The following is a 24,959-nucleotide window of genomic DNA, read 5'->3' on the forward strand; positions in this document are numbered from 1 at the left end:
TGTTGAATGTTTCCATAGTTCGACCTGAAGGGTTTGAAAATGTGTATAATGACAAACGCGTCATTTTTTATATTGAATGACTTGTTTAATCTCAATTCAAAATCGATTTGGATTGTATAAATATTTTATAACATCGAGACAAACACCAGGAATTGTCCGCCAGGGGGCTCCTCGCGGGAGTGACCGTATTTGGATTGAACGACTTTAATGCTTAGCTTCCGATGACTTTTATTATGTTAAGGCATCGTCATGAGAATATTCATTTTGAGTGATTTCCCCACTTAATTATCCGTGTTTTAGAGTTGCATTACATTACATTTGTTACGTTTGTATTTTCAACGCCGAGAGTGGTCGTGAAACCAATCGGTCGATGCGTTCGAGGAACTCGAGGCAACTGATGAATTGATGGAAAGAAATTTCGAAAGGTGCTGGGAATGTCAATTCGTTTAAGGGATGTCACGTTTTTTAATAATGGCTGAATAAAAGTTTGAGCTGTCAATTAAAAACATTTCTGCACCTGCCAAACAAGTGATGACCAGGGTATTTGCCAATCGGCTGAGGCGTTCAAAGTACATACTCGAAACATCTGTCGAAACCTCTCCGGACGGCGAACCCCGTCATAATTTTAATATGTGTTCATTTAATAATCTAAATCTAATGTTTAGATTCCATTCATCTCGTTGCAGATTGAACCGATTTTCTCGACTCGTTGTCACTCTTGTCCTTTTTTTGTGGTCTCACCCAAGGGCAAAGGGAGGCTGACCAGAGGGATCATTAACCTGATTGAAAACCCTCCAAGCGCAAAGCTTTTAAAACGACCACATAAAAATAACTATTAACCTGCCCAACCGCACACAACAATCCATGCATGTTTTTCTTGGGCAATTGTTTGTCCTTTACAGCGTGTAGCCTGATTTGCTGAATATACTTGATGGCGACCAAACTTTTCAGCCAAACAACACTGGATAATTCTGTTGTTTACAGGGAAAAAATAGGATTCAGCTCATGTCTCGTGTTGTATGAAATATTTGGACGCACAGTATTTATCAAGTATGATTCACGGAATCGTTAATAATTATGCTATCTTTTGCCTGCGATGCTAACTGGTCAAATGATGTAAAAAGAAAGCTACTGTACTGATAAAATTGCACTGACAAGGAGAAAACATTCTCTACCCATGGCCACAACAATTAGCTTGATATCATTTGTGCGAAGTAGGCAATTGGCGGTGTCAAATTCATATTTGGAACTCAATACCGTTATATGAAACATCTATAAAAAAAAATAACGTATAACTTGTTTTTTAAATACTGACCTGGGAAATGTATCTACAAAAAATTCAATATGAAAAATCGGTGTCTTTTGCCTTTATGGACTACAGACAGTACATATATTTTGCAGCTCGGATCTGGTGTGTCAAATTAATACTTGGAACTAAATATAATATATACACACACAAAAAAAAACAACGGATAACTTATTTTTCAAATACTAACACTGGCTTTTTATCACAAAAAAAGTCACATTTAAAAAGTTGGTGTCTTTTGCCTTTGTGGGCTACATAAAATCATTTGACAGCCCAGATTTGGGATATCAAATCCATATTTGTACGTACATATGATACATACACAAAAAAATAATGGATAACTTGTTTTTCAAATACTCACCCGGAAAATGTATCCCCCCCCCAAAAATGTAATTTGAAAAATACTAGGTGTCTTTTGCATTTATTGACAATAATAATAATAATAATAATAATAATAATAATAATAATAATAATAATAATAGACATTTGATTTCTAAGCGCCTTTCAAAACTGTCAAGGTCACTTTGCAATCACAGCATCAGTTTTTCCGTGAGTGAGCAGCGGCAGCCACACGCGCCAGCGTTCACTCAACCCAGAAGTAGTAACTCAAATAGATAGAAAGCTAGCTAGCATGCCAATAGATAGCTAATAGCTAGCCAGCTCGATAGCTAGCCAGCCAGCCAGATTAGCTATTGTACGGCATTACAGAAAAGACAAAGAGAATAGGCTCAGCACAATAGTTCTCACTAATGTCTACATAAACAAAAGTCAAAAGAAGAAAAAACTAAATAACAAATAATATAACAACACAAAGACACAGAGAGTCCAAATGATTCATTTGGACTCTTTCAAATATGTACGGATGCAACGTATTTGGGTCAGAATTCAGCAACCGATGTTAAGCTGAAATTGACAGCTCTCTATGACAGACGAGGTCCGAGATGGCAGCAGGAGCAGGATGCCATCTTCTTTCGGTGACAAATTCATATTTGGAATTAAATATGATGTAAACACATACAATTAATGGATAACTTGTTTTTCAAATACTAACCTGCGAAATCTATCTAAAAAAAAAATCACCTTTGAAAATTTGGCATCTTTTGCCTTCATGGGCTACGTAGGATCATTTGGCAGCCCAGATCTGGGGTGTCAAATTAATATTTGGAACTAAATATGATATACTACCTAGCTAGCAAGCTATTTGCTATCTATTAGCTGTCTAGCTATCTATCGAGCTTGCTCTATGGCTATTTAGCTGGCTGTATCACAATTTGCAAGTTGGTGATGGCAGATGTGGATCCCAAAAAGCAGGCAGGAGGGAGCAGCAGGTTGTGTTTGAGAAATTGTATTAAAATAAAGTCAACAGGAACAAAATCTAAAACAACAAAGGCATTAAAACAGACAAAAATACAAAGTATCAAATAAAGACCAAGAGTAAAAGTCTGCCATAATGAAAAAAACACATGCACAGCATACAATGCATACACAATGCACACAATTGCATACAATGACCCGACACCGAATGGTCGTGCCGGGAATCCTTTTAACTGTCACTGATTGGGAACGACCAGCACCTGCGAGGCAGCAGGCAGGGCTGACAGCACTACCCGTTGGTCGCCGATCCGAATCACAACATTGAGCTTTTCACGCCGTCATTGCGGCGATGAGGCCTTTTCCAGCCACGTCAAGCCAGCAAGTCCCTCCAGAACCTGGACGGTGCGGGCCAAGCGGCTCAGGCCGTCGTCCTCAGCGCTAAACTGGGTTGAGCACAAATCACCCTGAGGTGGGTAGAAGCAAAAAAAAAAAAAAAAAAAAGTTGGCACATTTTTACAGAATTTGAACGACAAGATTCAGATTGAGAGTTCAATAATACTTACACGGACGGGTTGGTCCAGCTCCCTCAAAGGCAAAACCGGTCTATTTTGTGCATGTATTTATTTTTAATAATATCACCCAAAAAAAGCCATGTGTCAAAGTCCATTTTTAATACATTCTTCACAAAAGGAGGGGAGAACAAAACGTAACAAATCTATAAATAGAAAGTTGAAAAAGGGGACTCTCAAAAGCGTATAAATATAAAAACAGAGCTGACGAACTTCTGCTCTGTGGAGATATTTCCGAGTTCAATTGAAAACTAGTAGCAATGACTGAAAAAAAATAGACATTTTATGCAAAACAGTAGGCGGAGAGAAAAACAGCAGCGGGACACAGCCGAGCTTTCGGGACAAACAGACAAAGCAAAACAAGGAGAAATTCACGCACAGTCCAACCTGGGTTTTCAACCATAATCCGTTCCAGAAACCTGTTCGAAAACTGACTTGGTCAAAAAGCGAAACATTTCCCATTAGAATCAATGTCATCAATGTCTGCTTTTTTTTTAAATCGATATTGAACAATACAAACACGCTGAACGCTACACGGGGATAATGCGTCGGTCACAGTGAGACACAATACAAGGAAGTGACGTATATGGTGGCGGAGGGAAGTCGAGTGGTGCATTCAGGTGCGCTCAGTTTGGTCACAAATTAATTTTCGGTTGTAAACCGAGGCATAAAAAAATACATTTGGGGGTCGAAAACAGCAACATTACCTATTACAATCAATGTAATCAATGTCTGCTTTTTTTATCGTGATTGAACAATACAAACACGTGGAACGCTACACGAAGATAATGCGCCGTAGTGATGTGTCGTTCGCGAACAAGCCGGTTCTAAGAGCCCGATCGCTGAAGTGAACCAAGAGAGCCGGTTCCTAACAAGGAGCCGGAAATGGGAGCCGACTTTTTTTGTCCTCTATTCACCGCCCCCAGTCTTCGGTTAAAGCCGCACGTGATTGGTCAATATCCGTGGTAGAGGGAAGGAGGGGAGAATTACAGACATACGCAGCAGTGAGGAGAAGGGGGAGGGGGGCGGGGGTTAAGGTAGACAGGTGGACAAATGTTATCACATTATGCTGTTATTATTATTCAATTATATTTTTTACTAGTTGGTATGATAGCATTATTATCAAAAGCAAATTATCAGACCAGAGTAACCACAGGGAAAGTGAAAGTGGATGCTCTCTTTGCACATATACATCAAGCCATATAAATAAAAATATATGAGATAGTGTATTTTTTATGCGTAATCACATTTTACACGATTTTTGGTAGTTCATTAATTTAAGCAACAAAAAAAAAAAAAAAAAAAAAATTGAGGAGCAATTTGGGAGCCAAAGAGCCGGATCTTTTAAGTGAGCAGAGCCAAAAGAACCGGATCTCTGAAGACGGAATTCCTATCACTAATGCGTCGGTCACAATGAAACGCAACACAAGTGAAGTGAAGTACAGTAATGTCTCGTTATATCGATATTCTAGGGAGTCCGAAAAATATCGATATAACCGGGACTATCGATATATCCGACCCTGCGCGCATGTAATTTTCTCCGTGCGTGCATAGAAATAGTATCGTAATAAGCGGGACTATCGATATAACGAGACTTTACTGTATAAGGAAGCAGAGGGGAGTCGAGTGGTGCATTCAGGTGCGCTGTTTGTTGGAGAACTGATTTTCAGTAGTAAACCGAGGCATAAAAAAACAAAATTCTTGGGTCGAAAACTGAATTGGTTGAGAACCGAGACGTTCGAAAACCCAGGTTTGACTGTTCAGCAGAGGTCATCCATTTGACCAAGGTATGGATACAAAACAGTGCAGCCACTTGACAGACCTTGACTGCTGACGTGAAGGATGGCAGATGCATCAGGTGTACATACCGAGCATTAATTGTGCCCCCACGTCAGCAAAAGCTTGATTGTCAAGATTGGAAATAATCAATTTGAACGGATGGTTAGCGCACATGTTGTTAGATGGACTGAATATATATATTTTTTGTCATCCATTTGAACTTGTCGACAATGCAGAAATGTTTCTGAGTGTTTTCAAAATGTGCATTTAGACTGTGTTTTGTCAAAGTCGACATTGGAGTCTCAATCAAGGATGAATTTGAATGATGCAATAATAATAATACATTTCATTTATAAGCGCCTCAAAACTCTCAAGGTCACTTTGCAGTCACTGGATCAGAATTTTTGTGGGAGAGCAGCGCCAGCATTCACTCAACCTGGAATAACTCAAATAAAAAGCTAAAAGCTATCTCACTAGCTACTAGATAGCCAACAAATAGCCAGCATAAGACTTACAGTCTAGCTAGCTACCTAGCGATCTAGTTGCTATCTCTCACCTATCTATTATATTATAATTTAATTTCGAAGCGCCTTTCAAAATATTGGCTGTCTAGCTATCTAGCTAGCTATCGTTTAGCAATCTCACTGGCTAGGTAGCTATCAGCGACGTAAAGTGACCTTGAAAGTGTTTTGAAAGGTGCTTATAAATGAAAGATATTATTGTATATATTAGCTAGCTAGCTTTCTATCTATTTGAGTTACTTCTGGGTTGAGTGCACGCTGGCACGTGAGGCTGAGGCTGCTCACCCACAGAAAAACTTATCCTGTGACTGTAAAGTAAACCTAGAGAGTTTGGAAAGGTGCTTAGAAATGAAATGTATTCTTATCATTATTGATCACGTTTAATTTCCCTTCTGAAGCTTTTGCGAGTTTCTTTGTGAAAACCTCGCAACAAAAACCAACAAAACAAACTTGAAATTATAAAAATATATATTATTCTCTTTACATTTATACAAAGTTAGCTGGTCATCAAACATCACTGACACGGTGAACAAAAAAAAAATCTTTACACATGCACACACTTCTGTGTGCGTGTGTATAGTTTGTACCTTTAAAGTGTTTTTTTTGTCAGTTTGGAGGCACTCGGGTCTCATTTGTACATGTTGGAAATGAGAAAACTCATCTTAAAGTTGACATTCACAGTCCGTCTTCAGCTCACGCAGCCACTTTTAGGATGCTCACAAGACCCAAGCAGTGCAAAAAATACAAATACAGAAAGAAAAAAAAACTCTTGACACAATGATGTAACCCTGTATGGTAGCCTAGCAATAAGATGGACATTCACAGGAGAAAATGCAGGACCTGTTGTGGTTTTCGATGTGGGACAAGGCTAAGCGAAGGCATTTCAGTGCTTTGTGTATGGGAGGGGGGGAGAGGGCCTGGAGGGGCTTAGGCGAGCAGGTAGTAGTAGAGGACGTAGAGCAACACCATGGCGGCGCAGTAGAAGAGCAGGAAATCTGCGGCCAGCAGTGGGGACTGCCGGGCTCGGTCCTCCAGGGCCAGCAAGGCCTCCACGCAGCTCAACACGCGGGGCGGCTTAGACAGAAGCACATCAGAGCACACACACATGTCCGTCTGGACAGAGCAAAAAACAAACAAGACACGACAAGGAAGTGTTAGAAGCAAGTTTGGACGAGGCGAGCCTGAGTTTAGAAGCCGCTCGGGTCGGAGGTCCAACTGTGACGAGCAACAGCAACACTTGATTAAGTTAGAAAGCACGGCTTGGTGTCGGGAGCCAAGTGGGCCTGGCTTTGCATCTAAAAGGAGGGTCGGTACTTTGCCGCCATCTTGTGGCTTCTATGCATAGTGACGTGCCCCGTCCAACTACTGCCAGTTTGACTCCCTTGAAAGGTCTGATCGATCCATGTCAGAATGATTGTTACTCTACCTCGGGCACGCCCAACTTGCGACAAGCAGCGATGAAATTCTCCACGTTCAGTCGACGCTTGGCCGAGCTCAGTTTGGGCTGAAAAACGAGGACAAAGAAACGGTCGAAAAGGCCGATTCATTGAAGGGGGTGCATACGTATACATATACAGTCCATACATGTATCAGTGTCTGAAAGTCATGACAAAAGGTTAGCGGACACCAGGGCAGACACCCGGCCATAAAGTTGCCTGCCCCATTTTTCACAACTTGAAACACAATAAGAACACAAAATAAAAAAACATTGTTGCAAAGTGTAAAGGATTTTTCTTACCTACCACAAATGCTCCCTTGCTTAATCTATGGTAAATATCCCTTGCTCCTGTTGTCATTTGTCCATACTCTGTCATTTTCCACAATGCAATGTTTGCATTGCGTCGTCTGCTACAAGCCACGCGAACTCCTTTCCAGGATGCTTTTAATGTACGTTTACATATTGTAGAGTCATAAATTTTGTTATCTTCTTTTGAATCTTTCTGGTGCTGAGGTTCTGTGCGTCTACTTTGGAAAATGATATGCAAATGCAAAACGTTATAACGCTCTGGGAAGCACGAAGCAGGCTTCTGATTGGCTGCCGTGCAGAGTATGCAAATTGCCAAATGAACCGGTTGTTTTCTTCCTTCAGCGATCGGTATTCGGTGAAATTTTAACCCGGTTTGTACAGCCCACAACCACAAACAATATCACCATTGTACTAAAACGTGTAGACTTTCATTCATCAAAACCGAAAATGAAACGCATGAGCTTACAAAACAAAGACCGCACTCGCTGACAGCTGTTGTATTTAATTAGCTTTCTGCCTACCAGAAGTTAGCGGCTGATCACGTGATCATAACAAATGACGTCACGCTCGGGAAAGTCTGGGAAAGCTTCGGAAAGTCCAGAAGCAGGACAAACGAACCGAAATTTTGACATTTCCAAAACGAACAGATTTTGAAATCGGAATAATTTATTCAGATTTCAAAATCTCCGTTCAAACATAAAGCAAACATTTGATCTGATTTTTTTTTTTTTTTTTTTTTTACGCCCGATGTAAAAGTTGCACACCACAGGCATCCGGGCAGTCGTTATTTCAGGCACTGATACATACATATACATACATATTATCATCATAAGATTAATAATACATTTCATTTATAAGAGCCTTTCAAAATTCTCAAGGACATTTGACAGTCATAGGCTACATACATATACTGTTGTTGTGTAATGATGATCATTTTATTTTACTACAGGGTTGAGTGAACGCTGGCGCGTGTGGCTGCCGCTGCTCACCCACAGAAAAACTATACTGTGACTGTGAAGTGACCTTGAGAGTTTTGAAAGGCGCTTATAAATGAAATGTATTATTATATACATACATATGTATACATACACACGCACACGTATACATACACACACATACAAACACACATGTATACATACACACACACACACACACACACACACACACACACACACACACACACACACACACACACACACACACACACACACACACACACACACACACACACACACACACACACACACACACACACACACACACACACACATACATACATACATACATACATACATACATACATACATACATACATACATACACACACACACACACACACACACACACACACACACACACACACACACACACACACACATATATATATATATATAAATCCTCATCTCACCCCCCATGGGTGGTGTCTTACATATTGTAGAGTCATAAATTTTGTTATCTTCTTTTGAATCTTTCTGGTGCTGAGGTTCTGTGCGTCTACTTTGGAAAATGATATGCAAATGCAAAACGTTATAACGCTCTGGGAAGCACGAAGCAGGCTTCTGATTGGCTGCCGTGCAGAGTATGCAAATTGCCAAATGAACCGGTTGTTTTCTTCCTTCAGCGATATACATACACACGCACACGTATACATACACACACATACAAACACACATGTATACATACACACACACACACACACACACACACACATACATACACACATACATACATACATACATACATACATACATACATACACACACACACACACACACACACACACACACACACACACACACACACACACACACACACACACACACACACACACACACACACATACATACATACATACATACATACACACACACACACACACACACACACACACACACACACACACACACACACACACACACACACACACACATATATATATATATATATAAATCCTCATCTCACCCCCCATGGGTGGTGTCTGTACCCCCATTTTAGCTCGGGTCCTCTACCAGAGGCCAGGAAGCTTGAGGGTTGTGCGCAGTATCTGTGCTGTTCTCAGCACCGCACTTTTCTGGACCGAGATATCCGATGTTGTTCCCGGGATCTGTTGCAACCTCTCGTCTAGTTTGGGGGTCACTGCCCCGACTCCGGTGTTTCCCATTTTGACCTTGGGGTTTCCAGTCCATACTCTGCACAGATGTCTCGGTAGACTATGCCAGCCACCTGCTTATGGCGCTCCATGTAGGCTTTCCCTGCCAGCACCTTACACCCTGCAGTTATGTGTTGGATTGTCTCAGGTGCCTCTTTGCACAACCTACACCTTGGGTCTTGTCTGGTGTGGTATATCCCTGCCTCGATGGCTCTGGTGTTTAGGGCCTGCTCTTGGGCAGCCAGGATGAGTGCCTCTGTGCTGTCCTTTAGGCCAGCCCTCTCTAGCCACTGATAGGACTTCTTGAGATCAGCCACTTCAGTTATGGTTCGGTTGTACATCCCGTGTAGGGGCTTTTCCTCCCATGATTGTCCCTCTTCCAGCACTTCATCCTCTGTTCCCCATTGTCTGAGACATTCTCTGAGTACATCATCCGTTGGAGCCTTCTCTTTGATGTATTCATGGAGCTTGGATGTTTCATCCTGACAGTGGCTCTCACACTCGCTCGTCCCCGGCCTCCTTCCTTACAGCTTGTGTACAGTCTCAGGGTGCTGGATTTGGGATGGAACCCTCCAGGCATGGTGAGGAGTTTTCGGGTCTTAACATCCGTGGTCTGAATCTCTTCCTTTGGCCACCTTATTATTATTATATTGGCAGGGGATAGCTGTTTATTGCCCGGGTCTTGTTCTTGCCATTGAGCTGGCTTCTGAGGACTTGCCTCACCCGCTGGAGGTATTTGGTCGTAGCCGCTTTCCTTGTTGCTAGTTCGAGGTTGCCATTGGCCTGTGGTATACCGAGGTACTTGTAGCTGTTTTCAATGTCTGCTATTGTTCCTTCAGGGAGTGAGACCCTTTCAGTGTGGACTACCCTTGCCTCTTTTAGTCACCATCCGACTCCATTTTCCAAGCCTGAATGACATCCCGATGTCACTGCTGTAGATCCTGGTTATGTGGATCAGGGAGTCTATGTCCCTTTCGCTCTTAGCATACAGCTTTATGTCATCCATGTAGAGGAGGTGACTGATCGTAGCTCCATTTCTGAGGCGGTATCCATAGCCTGTCTTGTTGATTATTTGGCTGAGGGGGTTCAGTCATATGCAGAACAGTAGTGGGGAGAGTGCATCACCTTGGTATATGCCACATTTGATGGACACTAGTGTTAGTGGCTTGCCATTGGTTTCAAGTGTGGTTTTCCACATCCTCATCGAGTTTGCAACGAAGGCTCTCAGGGTCCTGTTGACCTTATACAACTCCAAGCATTCAGTGATCCATGTGTGTGGCATCGAGTCATCATATACTTTCTTGTAATCGACATACACACACGCACGCACACAGACACACACACACACACACACACACACACGTGTGTTTTGGGATCAAGGGGTGAAATATATATTTGGGGTGTGTTTTGGGATCAAGGGGTGAAATATATATTTGGGCATGGTGTCAACTTTGCATGTGAAAGACGCACCACAGCCGGAGATGGAACGTGGATGATGGACACAGAGCGCGCCCGAACACTGTTGACGAGCTGGCAGAGGACGGTGCCATCACACAGCGCCTCCGCCAGGTCGTGGCCGAGCGTGATCTTCAGCCGCGCTTCCAGCATCTGTCAAAGAACGTCGTGAGCAAGCGGCGACGCATTTCCAAACCAAAGTCAAACCATCCCGACTCACCTTGCGAAGCTGTGCTGCGTCGGCGCTCTCTCGGTCGGGCGAGTGGACGGTCGCACGGGACTTACAGCCGAGCATCTCGCCGAGGCGGCAGCCCGCGGACGGCGACATCCTCGGCCATCCCTGGCTGAGCTCGCCGCTCGGGTCCGTTCGGCACTCGGCTGCAGGTCGGACGTTGCTGCGGGACGACGTGCGGAACAGGAAGCTGTTGGGTTTCTGATTCGGCATCTCCGCCCCCTCTGGAAGAGATTTGATTCTGACTTTGGTCTACATTTCAACAATTTTGAAGAAGTGTCTCATGATTCCTTTTTTTTTCTCCTCAATTTTGCGATTTCATGAGTAATTCCCCTTTGAAGCTTGTCTTCTGCATTTCAATACGATGCACTAATGCGCTACAATACAGCTGGCTATTGGCTATCTATTCGGTGGCTAATGTCCATTTTTTCGCAAGCTAACAGCGAACTATTTGCTGGCTGATGACTATCTATTCGCTGGCTAATGGCTATCTATTTGCTGAAAAACCCAATTTTTTTGTCAAGAACCAAGACGGTCGAAAACCAAGGTTTGCCTGTACTACAGATTCTTATCTTATCTAATAATCTTATTTATTTCCATTATAGTCTTGTTATTGTCAGATTTGTTTCCCCACGTCAAAGTCTCAGGTGTGTGGATTTTCGTAAATCAATATTTTTTTGGGTTGAGAAACATCTGCGATCGTCACACGTTTTGTTACAAACTGAGCCCCCCATCAGGGAAGGAGAAACGATATGTGCCCGCCCGGGAAGAACTTCAGATTCGTCAAACATCCATTTTTCCCTCAATCCTTTTCCCTCCACCCGGCCCAAATCCAAGTACCTGTTCTGCTCCTAGAGCGTTGAAGAGAACACGGAGCGGAAACATGCTCGGCGCTCTGAAGGAAAGACGAGGCAACAGTCAACGTCAACAAGGTTGCTGGGGTGCACAAAGGGCGACGAAGAGCACCACTCACAACGCGTCCGGTTTGGGGGCCTCCGTGGGAGGGGCTGCCTTCTGGGGATAGGCCGCTAGAGGGAGCCAGAAGACCAGTGATGAGAAGTGCAAATCCTTCAGCGCGTTCAAGCGATCAAATCTCAACTCACTCAGAGCAACGACTTCCCGTCGACGTTGCGGAGGCCGCAAGATTTCCTGTTTTACTGAATGGCTTGAGCGAGTTGCTGCAAAAACACAAAAGGCGGAGATTACGACAATAAATTCAGCCAGTTCAAATTCACTTTTGCAGCCAAACCGGTTTAGGTTTGGTATTTTATGACTGTCATTTAAAATGTGATGAAGTCTCGTTATATCGATATTCTCGGGAGTCGGAAAAAATATCGATGAAACCACACTATCGATATATCCGATCCTGCGCCGAACTGCATTAAAAGGGGGCAATAAATGGGGAATCTTTGATAAGGCATGTAATTTTCTCCATGAGTTCATGGATTGCGTATCGACCATGCTTTTGTACTGTAGTGAAGTGAAAAATAAACTTATGCATTAAATAAAAACGTCATTTATTATTTTTATAACGCTCTCTTGCAATCGTGACTGAGTAGCACTCGACATTGTTGACATTGTACACAGGAGAGAAACCACGAACGCTAGCATGTACAAACATATGAAAAAGCGATAAAGATATCTGAATACAAAACAATTAAATATATGTATGGAAAACAAAAACTGCAACGTTTACATTAGTTACGTTGATGAAGTATTCTGCGGCACGTCGAACTATTTCGCGATGAACGATTTGCTTGTGTGATTGTCCTCCACAGCCACGATTGCCTTGTACGTTGTTCGGATATCACAATTCTTACGTTTCCCCATGGTTGAAATTGGTGTTGAACAACAGTACTTTATATAAGAAGACTAAAATATTGTGACGTTCAGTGTTTGTGTTGTGCATGTTTGGGGGCTGGGGCTTGGGAGGACCCGACAACGGGGTTCGAGAGAGTGCCTGAATAGAATGACTGCGCGTTAGTTGTGGCGTAACAACAGCTCCTGTTTGTATCTGTATGTGATAACTGCTACGTTTTGTTATTAAAAAGACCGAGCCGCTATACCAGCGACTGTGCGTATCATTTGCCAAGCTGAGGGGCATTACAGTATGTTTCAGATGCTATTGCAGCAGTAATGAAAGATGTGAGCTCCGCTATGCCTTTTTTATTGTGCTAGCGTATGACAGTTCAAAACACACGGAAGCTGGTCACGTGACTGGGTATTGGGAGGACGTGGTTCGAGAGAGTGCCTGAATAGAATGACTGCGCGTGAGTTGTGGCGTAACAACAGCTCCTGTTTGTATGTGATAACTGCTACGTTTTGTTATTAAAAATCGATATAAACAGAGCAAAATGGGCGGCGTGAGATGAAAAATGGCACCATAGTAACTGTAGTAATAACCATGTAGCGTACTAAACAGAACTAATTATGTATAAAAAGACTAGAAATTTGCTGGGAAATGAAAATAGTATCGTAATAAGCAGTACTATCAATATAACCGATATCGATATAACAAGACTTTACTGTATTTATTTCATGTACATTTTTAACAGCAGCAAGAAACACAATCAGATTAACATATGCTACGTGTCTGTGGGTACACACTAGGAAATCACCCCGACACTTTTACATACCTGTCAATTTATACGTTTTCCCCATATTTTATGTTTTTTCATCATTTTGAATTGTGTACGCCGTATAACAACTTTTATACAATAAACAAACAATTTCTGCAGTTGTCGAGTCTTTGTCAATGAAGCATGAAATGTGCGTCACATTGTTTTTGTTTGATTTTGTATTTCAATTTCCGTATTTGAAGTCCGCCATTTGTGTTGCAATCGAGGAATCAACCAGTTATAACGTAGAAGTAAGCATGGGAATAAGAAGAGAAAAACTCTAGGATCGGGTCGCCACCAAAAAGAATGGGAGTTTTCGTTCTGCGTTCCGTGGAAAAAGGACGTAAAAGTTGCGACAAGCATAATGTGCGCATGCGTGGTAAACAGCATTTCCGCTTGTGTTAGCGTTTTTTATCATTTCGAATAATGTAAAGCGTACTAAACTTTTATACGGGAATTGTAATCATTTATAAGGGCAGCTTTTAGCCAAGGTTGACAGGTATCCTTTTACGCATCGGCAATGAATCCAAGCGAGCGGCCCATCGTCCCATGACTTTTTCTCCCAAACTAAGTGAAGAGACATCTACAAACTGCAGCCATCGCGACCCCATTCGCCTCCATCTGTGTACACCATGGGTGTCAAACTCGGGTGTCAAACATGTTTTTGCCGTGGGCAACATTGTAGTTCCGGATTCCACTCGGGGCCGTTTTGAATTTGGGGAAGCCATTAGAATGTTTCATCCCCTCCACATATTACATCTACAGTGTACAAGAAATGAATGAAGCACTAGTATTCAAATTTGAAGTAAAAAATAATGACCGTTATTGTGATTTACATGGGCCAATTTGAAATTTGTGCTGGTACTTTAGCAAGCATCAAAGAATTTCACAAGTTTGATTTGCTTTTGTTGGACGAATAAAATGATGTGTCGGGATAGATTTGGCCCCCGGGCCTTGACTTTGACACCTGTGATTTAGGTCCAGGATATCAGTAATTTTTACCCCAGGCCTCTTGGGGGCCATTATGAATTTGGGGAAACCATTTAGATGTTTCATCCCCTCCACATATTACATAGAGAGCACACAACAAATAGATAACTAGTTTTCAAATCTAAAGTCAAACATAATGAGTTATTGTGGTTTACATGGGACAATTTGAAATTTTGGTTTGGACTTTAGCAAGCATGATGGAATTTCATATGTTTGATTTGCCTTTGCGGGCCGAATAAAATGATGTGGCGGGTCAGATTTTGATACCAGGGCCTTGACTTTGACACTTGTGGTATACACCAAGGTCACTCCTTGCTTTTGGATTTTCACAGGAAGCAAATAAAAATATCTAGGGTGCTTGACCCTGCATCAGAAGCCACAAGTGCGTCCACTCGCCGTGTCATAATCGCTGAGGCCTCGTGAAAATCCAGAACCATTTTCAAGCAACACCAATTCGGGACGATTCCCCGTTTGTCCCTTTGAAATAAAAAGCCAGTTGACTACCTTGCCTTCGCCCCTTGTTGCTGCTCTTGCTGCTGGCGCTCCCGTTCCTGCCAGATGAGGAGCGTTCCTGGCCGGCGGCGCTCTTCCATGGTGGGGCTGGAGGAGGACTGGGGCGACGGCGAGGACGACGGCGGCAAGGGTTGGGGGGCGGCCACTTCCGCATGAAGACTGGACCTGCGCCAGGAAAGAAGGCGACAGAGTCATAGCCCGGATCCATACAGGTATGAAACCTAAATTGCGTTTGAAGCGAAAGTCACATTGCAAATTTTTTGCGGCCTCATCAATTTTTGGGATATTTGAGAATCATTGGCAGCAGACTATAATTCAGATCCATTATTAATCATCCAGTAGATTAAAAAATCTAACATTTCACGGTATCATAGGCTGTTATGTTTCCCATAACTGTGTATTTAAAGGACAACTGACACCATTTTTTTGTTACCTAACGGACAACAGAAAAACGTTTTATAGCATCCAAAATACCAAAAACATGCAGGCTGATATTTTTAGTCAAATGCAAAACACCAGTAAAACTGACTTAAAGTTGCCCAAAACTGCCACTAATGAGCTTGAAACTGGGGAGATCAGAAAATACCGCCACCTTGTTCGTGACGTCACGCCACGATATTCCTTCACAAACTGCCTTGCTCCAGAATCAAAACAATGGCTTCAGAGTGTTCAGATTCGGAGAAGCTTTCTTGTTACTCATCCAGTTCTGAATACGATTCAAATAGTTCTGAAGAGGAAGCATATATGTTTGCGATCGATTAAATAAATCCTTCCATATCAATTGGAGCCGCAAGCGATGAAACCGGTGAAGAAGATCTGGACTCCGATGTAGCAGCCCAGAAAATGCGCAAGATGGGGCACAGGCGGCGTTTCGTTATAAGAGTAGACTTTCAGTTAAAGCCGCCCGTGATTGGTTAAAATCCGTGGTAGAAGACAGAGGGGTGGGTTTACGCACATACGAGAGACGAGAGAGAGCTCGACAGCGCTACAGAGGAACAAATGACATGGTGGAAATGGTTGGTTTGTCCGCTGGGAATTTGTGTAAAAGTCGTAAAATTAAACGTACACCTTCTTTATGCGCGTTACCGCAATTGCCTGCCACACAATGATTCACCATCAAGTTATTTATGTAGTTTTCCTTCTCATTTCGTGATCAACACGGTGTTTTCAGACGAAAAAAGTACCCAAAATGCACTGTGTGTCGCTTTCTCGGTTCGGGGCGTACCGAATGCGACGTCACTTCCGGCACTAACATTAACTCGAAAACAAGACTTCATGAATATCCAGCATGACTTTTAAAAAGTGAAATATATCTATATGCAGTGGAATGTTTGTAAAATGCACCCAGTATAAGTCATTTGAAGTGATTGTACAAATTATGGACGCAACTTGTCGGAAGGTGTCGGTTGTCCTTTAAATTTCTGGGTAACTTCAAACAGGGAGAAAAATCAACATTTTTTTTGTACATTATCTTTGTCTTCGGTGTTCATGTATTAATGTGCATGCATGTGTATACACACAAAGGGGGAGAGAGAAACAAAGAGAGACAGAGAGAGAAAAAGCTAGAGAAAGGGAGACAGGAAATGAGAGAGAGAGAGAGAGAGAGAGAGAGAGAGAGAGAGAGAGAGAGAGAGAGAGAGAGAGAGCGAGAGAGAGAGGGAAACGCGTGAGAGACAAATGTAGAGGTAGAGAAGGAAAGGAACGAGCCGACTTAAAAAAAAGTGGATAAAAAAGAAAGAAAGAAATATTCGGACTCTATTTTCCTGATGGCGCCGAAACGTTCCACCAGGATGCGCTTAATGTGAAAAGCGAGCAGAGGTGAGGTAATGTCCGCCTGACAAGAGCGAGCATGGGAACCGACGTCTATTGACTTTCCCCGGCCGGCTCTTCAAATATTGTGCGGAGCGACCTTGCGAGTGGTGTGTGTGTGTGGGGGGGGGGGCTCCATCAGCATGGCGACAGCCGGTCAAAGGTCACAACAGGACATACCGGCGGATTGCGGTGTCCTTGTTGTTGGACAAAGCGCTTCTCTCCTTCGACCCCTGCAAAGCAGCGAGCGACGCAATAAATTTTAAAAAATAGAAACAGGGAGTTGCGCAATCGGCATCGTTTGGCTCATACCGGCGGCGTTGGCGTCGTGGGCGGCATGGCCTTGGCGTCCACCTCCTCCTCTTCCTCCTTCACATCACCGTCGATGAAGCGGGCTCGTCCCGCTCGTCCATTGACTACAGACGCAGCAGAAAAAGGAGAGAGCCTATCGTTAGCCTCACTTTTGTAAATATACTTTTTTGCCGTACTTTAAAGTAGAACCGACACCATTTTTGTGTTTCCTAACGGACATCAGAAAAACGTTTTATAGCATCTAAAATACCCAAAACAGGCAGGCTCATATTTTTAGTCAAATGCAAAACACCTATAAAAATGACTTAAAGTGTCCCAAAACTACTTCAAAATGATCTCACAGATGGCGAGTTTTTGAAGGTCCCGCCCCCTTGTTTGTGACTTCACGCCAGGATGTCTTTGCCCTACGCTGCCCTCAAAACAATGGCTTCAGATTCGGAGAAGATGCTTTCTTATTACTAATCCAGTTATGAATATGATTCAAATAGTTCTGAAGAGGAAAGCATATTTTTGCAATCGATTAAAGAAGTCGTCCTGTGTCAATTCGAGCCGTCAGGACTCCAAAGTAGTCCCAGAAAACGCACAAGATGGCGCCCAATCTCCGTTGGAAATGGACTGATTTATCTGCTGGGAATTTGTGTCAACTAGTATCAAATAGTAGTCTTGGTGCAACACACAACGATTCACCATTGCGTTATTTATGTGTTTTCCTTCCAATTTCGCCATCAACACGGATCAACACGATGTTTTAAGACCAAACAAAGTACCCAAAATGCATTGTGTGTCGTTTTCTCGGTCAGTGACGATACCTACCGCGACGTCACGGTAGGTATCGTCACCAACTCAAAAACAAGACCTCCTCACTATTTAGCGCGAGTCTTAAAACGTAAAATATAGCTATATGCAGTGGAATCTTTGTAAAATACGCTCAGTATAAATCATTTGAAGTGAGTTTACAAATTATGGACACAACTTGTCCGAAGGCGTCGGTTGTCCTTTAAGTATTCTGTAAGAACCCACAAAATACAAAAAAAATAAGGGGAGAATTACAAATAATGTTTGAAAAACAAAGTCACGCCCAGTCCTGCAGAGCCACAAAAGATGGCCGACAGAGCTGCATTGTTGCACAAGAGCAGGAAGTTGCCTTTTTTTGGTCCTTATCACAAGATGTTGTTCACTTTTTTAAACAAGATCATTGTGTGTGCTTCTCTGGAATGAGTTGTCTATACCAGCGGTCCCCAAACCTTTTTTGCCCCAAGGTCCGACCGGTTTAATGTCAGACAATATTTTCAGGGACCAGCTTTCAGGTGTGAGGGGCAAACACAACAAAATATGATGTGACCTACAAAGTACATCAAATACATTTTTAAGGTGGAAAAAAAATCCAACCTATCTGGCGTAGTTTGAAAAAATATATATCCCCTAAACCATTAGCTAGCTGGCTATCTATTAGCTATCTAGCTGGCTGGCTATCTATTAGCTATCTTGTTGCTGGCTATCTATTCACTGTTTGTTAGCTATCTAGCTGGCTATCTATTAGCTATCTATACACCTAACAGGCTATCTAAATGTCTATTAGCTAGCTAGTTAGCTGGCTATCTATTAGCTATCTAGCTAGCTGGCTGGCTATCTATTAGCTATCTATCCAGGTAGCTAATTATCTATTAGCCGCATGATATGCCGCAAATACAAACTGCATGAAAACGATAACCGCCCGCCGCGTGCTTTGCAGAGTGGGCTCGGTGCACGCGTGGGAATCTCCCGTTGAGATCATTCCATATTTCAAGTTGGACACCTTGTTAAAAAAAAAATAATACATTTCATTTAGGGCCGGGGGGCCAAATCTACGTGTATGTATGTACACACCTACTTGTGGGGCATACTCACTAACAACATTGAATATCATGCCTTCTATTTCTAGCTTCAGACTCATCATTCGATCGGATACTCTTTTTACTTCTAAGACATTCCTAACAAACTCCTCTTTCAAGATAACCCCAACTCCATTTCTATTTCTGTCTACACCATGATAGTACAACTTGAACCCTGACCCTAAGTTTCATGTAATAAAGTGTTCGTTCGTCTTGTACTCAAACATCAGAGTACATGGGGAAAGTCGTTAAGATTGCACAACTGACCATGTTTTTATGTCCCCATTGTGTTTGTTTTTTGCATTGTGTTGACCATTATCTGAAGCGCTTTGTTACAGCTGCAGCTGTTGTGAGAGCGCTATATAAATTAGGATGCATTGTATGGTATGGTATGGTGTGGTGTGGTGCGGTATGGTGTGGTGCGGTATGGTATTGTATTGTAAGCTTCTAGCCTTGCTCCCTTTCCACCTTGTCTCCTGGACACACAGTATGTCTACCTTCCTTCTCTGCATCATGTCAACCAACTCTCTACCTTTTCCTGTCATTATCCTACATTCAAAGTCCCTACTCTTAGACCAATACTCTTGACGTTCCACTTCTCTCTTTTCCTACGGAACACCTCCCTCCTCTCCTTCCACCAACAGTAGTACATTTTCCACAGGCACACTGTACTTCTTTCAAAGAAGTACAGATGACGGCTGAAGAAAACTTTTCATCGATGAACCACTCCTGTACAACTGACAGCTTACACAGACGAATGGCGGTAACGAATGGCGTAACCCGGGCCTCGACTGATCCGCTATGAGATTCAGAGGTTTGATTCACATTGTTGTTTTAGCCAAAATTTTACGTCGCATGCCCTTCCTGACACAACCCTCTGTATTTATCCGGGCTTGGGACCGGAACAATAAGACTTGTGTCCCCTTGTGGCTAGATTCATGTGCAGCACTTTGGATGCTTGAGTATATTTTTGATTAACATTATTTTTGGTGTTTTTAATTTACTTTTTCGAACAGGTTTGTTGGTTTGTTAAAGGCTTTGGTTGCATTTAGTTTTATTGCTGTGATATTTGGTCATTCTGGAAGAATCAAACACAGTGCGCACCGCCCTCACCTTTGTTGGCATCCACAGGAGATGCCTCCTTATCGACGTGGTCGTGACGGTGATCGTTGTCGCCCTCTTCCTCCTCCAGGTTTCTGTGGTCTCTGCCGAGCTCAGAAATGCGCAGGGAGCGTTCAGAGAAGTCGTCCGCCGACTGATTCATAGAAGCAAGTGGTCACGAGAGCGGCGGCGGAACGTCGACGGCGGCGCGGCGATGAAGGCTCTGGGCCAGGACTTGCCTCGTTGCCGGACCACCGTTTGCTGCCGCTGTCCACGCTATTGAAACCTGAGTCCGGGCCACCGAAGAGCTCCTGGTCGGACAAACTGCAAGAAGGCGAGGGGTTGTCTGTCACAGGGCACATGGCCCAAAGGCTGCAGCGGGCGGGGGAGACACTGACCAGCCGTTGAAGCCGGTGGGGCGCAGGTGCCTCTCCAGCTCCTCTTGGCTACGCTTGCAGGCCTCCATGTTGAGATACTTGAAGATGTGGTATTTGCCCTTGGAGCAGATGTGGGCGGGGGGCGTCTGCAGCGGGTTGTTGTCCAGCAAGATGCTCTGAAGCTGCCGCAGGTGGCGGTAGCACAGGGGCACCTGGGTAATGCGGTTGCAGGACGCATCCAGACGAACCAGGGGTAGCGCAGAGATTTCTGGGTGGGGGGTAGGTTGATTTGGCTCGGTTTTTCATCAGGGTGGGGTCACGGCGGCTCACCGCGTACCTTCAGGCAAGGAGGTTAGCTGGTTCCTCCTCAGTTTCAAGTCCCGCAGGGACTCCAGCTGGCCTAGTTCCGGCGGCAAATGACGAAGCTCGTTGCAGCTCAGGTCCTGACCGGCCACCAGCCAGAAAAATAATGACATCTATTTTTTTAATGATGCCTAGCCCAAAAGAACGCATTTGTGTGTGCATATGTGTACGCTACCAGTTGTCGCAGGTGTGCGAGGGCAAAGACGGAGGCCGGCAGCGAAGACAGCTTGTTGTTGCTGACGATGAGCACTCGCAGGAGGGGAAGCTCAAAGACGCACGAGGACAAACTGGACAGCAGGTTACGGCTAAGGAGGCAAAAGGCAACGCTTCGTTTGGAGGCTTCATATTGCCCGCTCATTTGTCAAAAATATGCCCCCTCTCCCACTAATACTACCCTCAATGTTGGGATTGTGATGAAAGGTGCTGTTGGTTTTTCAAGGGTTTTGAATGTACCGTATTGTCCAGTGTATAAGACATACCCAAAAGCCTTGATTTTCTTAAAAAAAAAGACCCTGCGTCATATACGCCTGTGTGCCTTATAACCGAAAGAATATTGACCTACAACAGGTCTCGCAATGACTGTCACCAGCCGCTGACTCCATTTCCCCACCCTCGAACAAGTAGTGCATGCTGGGATTTACAGAACGGCATTACATTTCAATAATCTCTTCAAATGACTTTGCCAGGTGGATTTTTTTCTCAATTTTGTCATTTTTCTATGAAATCAAACCGACTGAAATGAATCTGTTCTTTTTTTACTGGGTTTTGAAATTGCAGCCTTTGTGATTGACTTTCTGCTACATTGCGCTGTCCGTTTAAATGACACAAATGGTTCCGCCCCCCTCGTACATGAGCGAGTGTCAGTCACACACAGAGAGAAAAGTGGTTTCTGGGCAACAGCCACTTTGTCAATTTGTGGTACCTGAGATTGAGGTAGGTAAGGGCCTGCAGGTTCCCCAGGCTGGGGGAGAGCGAACGCATCCCATTGTGGTAAAGACTGAGCGTCTCCAGTGAGATAAAGTGACCGAGCTCCTCTGGCAGCTCGCAGAGACGATTTTTCGACAGATCTGCAAAAAGCACAAATTCATTCACAAAACGCATTATGTAAAGGAAAAGGAACTACAATTCCCAACCAACCCCTCACCCAGCGAAGCCCCTCAAAAACGAAAAACAAAAAAGCGCATTGAAAATATTCCTTGTAAACAGATGCGTGAAATTAATTAAGAAAGACGAAAAGGAAACACATTTTCCCTCCGAGTTTTACTGTATTCTGTAAACATAAAATGTTATGTTGGTCGATTTTCATTTTATTAAAACCATTCTTGTTATTGTCTCCCATCTCCACCATCAAAACACGAAGTTGGGCAAATCGGGGCACGCAAGGTGACAATATGGAGGTACCGTCAAACCTGAGTTTTAGAACATCTTGGTTTTTGACCTAAAATTTCGTGTTTTTTATGCCTCGATTTATAACCGAAAATTTGTTCTTGACCCAACTGAGTGCACATGAATGCACCACTCCACTCCCCTCCGCTTCCTTTTCGTCACTTCCTTGTGTCGTGTCTCTTTGTGACTGACTCATTACTTCAAATGACTTCTACTGAGCGTATTCCACCACATATAGCTATATTTTACGTTTTAAGACTCGCGCTGATTATTCAGGAAGTCTTGTTTTTGAGTTAGTGACGATACCTATCCTGATGTCACGGTAGGTATTGTCACTGACCGAGAAAGCGACACACAATGCATTTTTGGGTACTTTGTTTGGTCTGAAAACTTCGTGTTGATCCGTGTTGATGGCAAAATTAGAAGGAAAACATAAATAAAGCGATGGTGAATCATTGTGTGTTGCACCAAGACTACCATTTGATATGAGCAGACACAAATTCCCAGCAGACAAATCAGCCCATATCCAATGAAGCTTGGGCGCCATCTTGTGCATTTTCTGGGACACTACATTTCAGTCCAGATGCCTCAAAATGACACAGAATAACTTCTTTAATCGGTTGTAAACATTTATGCTTTCCTCTTCAGAACTATTTGAATCATATTCATAACTGGATGAGTAACAAGAAATCATCTTCTCTGAATCTGAAGCCATTGATTTGATTCTCGAGCAAGGCAAGACGTCTTGGCGTGATGTCACGAACAAGGGGGCGGGCCTTTCTGAAACTGGCCGTTTCCGGTTTCATTTTGAAAAAAAATGGTGTCCTCAGGAAAAGAAGACGACGGAACAGGTTCACAATTGTTACATTGATTATAATGGCAAATGTTCCGGTTTTCAATCAAATCACTTTTTGAACAGATTTCTGGAATGGATTATGGTCGAAAACCCAGCTTTGACTGTACGCCCTTGAATTAAAAAAAAGGCCATCAAGAAAATTAAAACAATTATTTGTCAATAAATGTTTTGAGAACGGCTGCAATCAGCTCTCGACGGAGAGTCGAAAAAGCTCTATTGGGCGCTTTACTTTCGCTAACACGAACCTCAGCCAATGGCGGCCTGCCTGCTTATTGATTTGTTTTGAGGAAAGCGGCCATTTTGGGAGTGATGATTCTTTGAAATTGTGGGGGAGCCGTGCGAACAAAAGGTGGTGGTGGTCGTGATGGTGGGTAGGCGGGTCGCCTGGAATGCGCTCAACTGGGGGAGGGGGGGGTTTGCAGAGGGGCCGTTTGCTATCCAGAGCCATTGTCCAAGAGACAGCCGAGATTCGGGAAAAAAGCCGACACCAAATCCACTCAACTTCCAGTTCAAGTCAACCCAAAGGCCTTGACGCAAACACCTTTGCTCCACTGCTGCTCGTTGCCTCAAAACAATCGATCAATAAAATGGACACTCCTTTTTCTTTCGTTTGTATCCAAACCTAATAAATGATAACTTATATGACCGATGGCTTCTATCTTCAATAACATCCCCCTCTTTCTTTTCTTCTTTAGTATCATTAGCTATCTATTAGCTAGCTTTCTATCTATTTGAGTTCCTTCCTGGTTGAGAGAACGCTGGTGCGTGTGCCTGCCGCTGTTCACCCACTGCAAAATTTATCCTGTGACTGTAAAGTGACCTTGAGAGTTTTGAAAGGTGCTTATGAATGAAATGAATTATTATTATTACTATTATTATCTAATGAAGCCCTGCTAGGTGGAGTAGCGCTAATCCTTTTCCAAACAGCAGTACGCCGGCAAAGGTCCCTCTCTGTCCCTCCCTGTCTCCCTCTCTCTCCATTTCCCTTTCTCACTCGCTCTCCCACTCTCACCCTCGATCCCTATCTCATGCTCTCTCTCTCTCTTTCTCTCTCTCTCTCATCGCTGAGTCATGCAAACGTTTAGCAACACTAAGAGTTTGCGTGACTCAGCAATGAACAAGCAAGTGAGCTGCGGTTGAGATGGATAAACTGCTGATGCGTCACGCTGCTATGAAACATAATCTTGATACACACACACACAGACACACTCTGAGATACACGCGAGAGTTGCTGGCATTGGTGTGCATAAACATCCATCCGCTCTGCCGGCCTTTGTTTTGACCGGCCGGCATTTCCTTTTATTTCAATGCGGGTCAATGGACAAGCGAAGAAAGTGGGACAACATTCCTCATCGAGCGCCGCAACTGGGAAAGGCCAGGCTGAGATTTTGCTGCCTGCAGTTTCTACGCGTTTTGATAGGATGTTTAGCATGAAGCTATGATTTTTGACACAATGTCATTTTTGTTTCTGGGGCCAGCTAAGTTGACTTTTGAAATAATATCCAGACTTTTGGGGATCTCATTTGGGCTCGTAACGACTGTTGTCGGGAACACTAAATAACAGGTGTCAATGTATAGGCCAGGGCCAAATCTGGTCCGCCACATCCTTTCATTCGCGAAAGCCAATCAAAGTTGTGAAATTCCAGGATGCTTGCTAAAATCTGAACCAAAATTCCAAATTGTCGTAAGTA

At 43.4% G+C, this 24,959-nt stretch overlaps 1 protein-coding gene across 2 annotated transcripts in view; it reads right to left on the minus strand.

The window, feature by feature from the left end:
* Window positions 1–1,727: 1,727 nt before the first annotated feature.
* Window positions 1,728–24,959, minus strand: part of lrch4 (leucine-rich repeats and calponin homology (CH) domain containing 4) — a 31,625-nt gene continuing 8,393 nt past the window's right edge. Inside the window, exons 2-17 of one of the 2 annotated variants that reach the window (XM_088990858.1) lie at window positions 21,949–22,093; window positions 21,202–21,331; window positions 21,001–21,106; window positions 20,685–20,931; window positions 20,526–20,610; window positions 20,299–20,440; window positions 17,315–17,418; window positions 17,183–17,235; window positions 15,185–15,358; window positions 12,176–12,250; window positions 12,046–12,100; window positions 11,913–11,967; window positions 11,061–11,296; window positions 10,856–10,993; window positions 6,916–6,993; window positions 1,728–3,084 (exon numbers count right to left, since the gene is read on the minus strand). In XM_088990858.1, coding sequence (XP_088846984.1) covers window positions 2,959–3,084; window positions 6,916–6,993; window positions 10,856–10,993; window positions 11,061–11,296; window positions 11,913–11,967; window positions 12,046–12,100; window positions 12,176–12,250; window positions 15,185–15,358; window positions 17,183–17,235; window positions 17,315–17,418; window positions 20,299–20,440; window positions 20,526–20,610; window positions 20,685–20,931; window positions 21,001–21,106; window positions 21,202–21,331; window positions 21,949–22,093 — 1,949 coding nt within the window. In that variant the 3' untranslated portion in view covers window positions 1,728–2,958. Of the gene's footprint in view, window positions 3,085–3,109; window positions 6,603–6,915; window positions 6,994–10,855; window positions 10,994–11,060; window positions 11,297–11,912; window positions 11,968–12,045; window positions 12,101–12,175; window positions 12,251–15,184; window positions 15,359–17,182; window positions 17,236–17,314; window positions 17,419–20,298; window positions 20,441–20,525; window positions 20,611–20,684; window positions 20,932–21,000; window positions 21,107–21,201; window positions 21,332–21,948; window positions 22,094–24,959 lie in introns of those variants that run through there. The other variant, XM_088990857.1, reaches the window with a different exon arrangement.

Source organism: Hippocampus bargibanti, linkage group LG02, assembly GCF_051943395.1.
Source record: "Hippocampus bargibanti isolate YZ-2025 linkage group LG02, ASM5194339v1, whole genome shotgun sequence".
Classification (NCBI taxonomy): Eukaryota; Metazoa; Chordata; class Actinopteri; order Syngnathiformes; family Syngnathidae; genus Hippocampus; species Hippocampus bargibanti.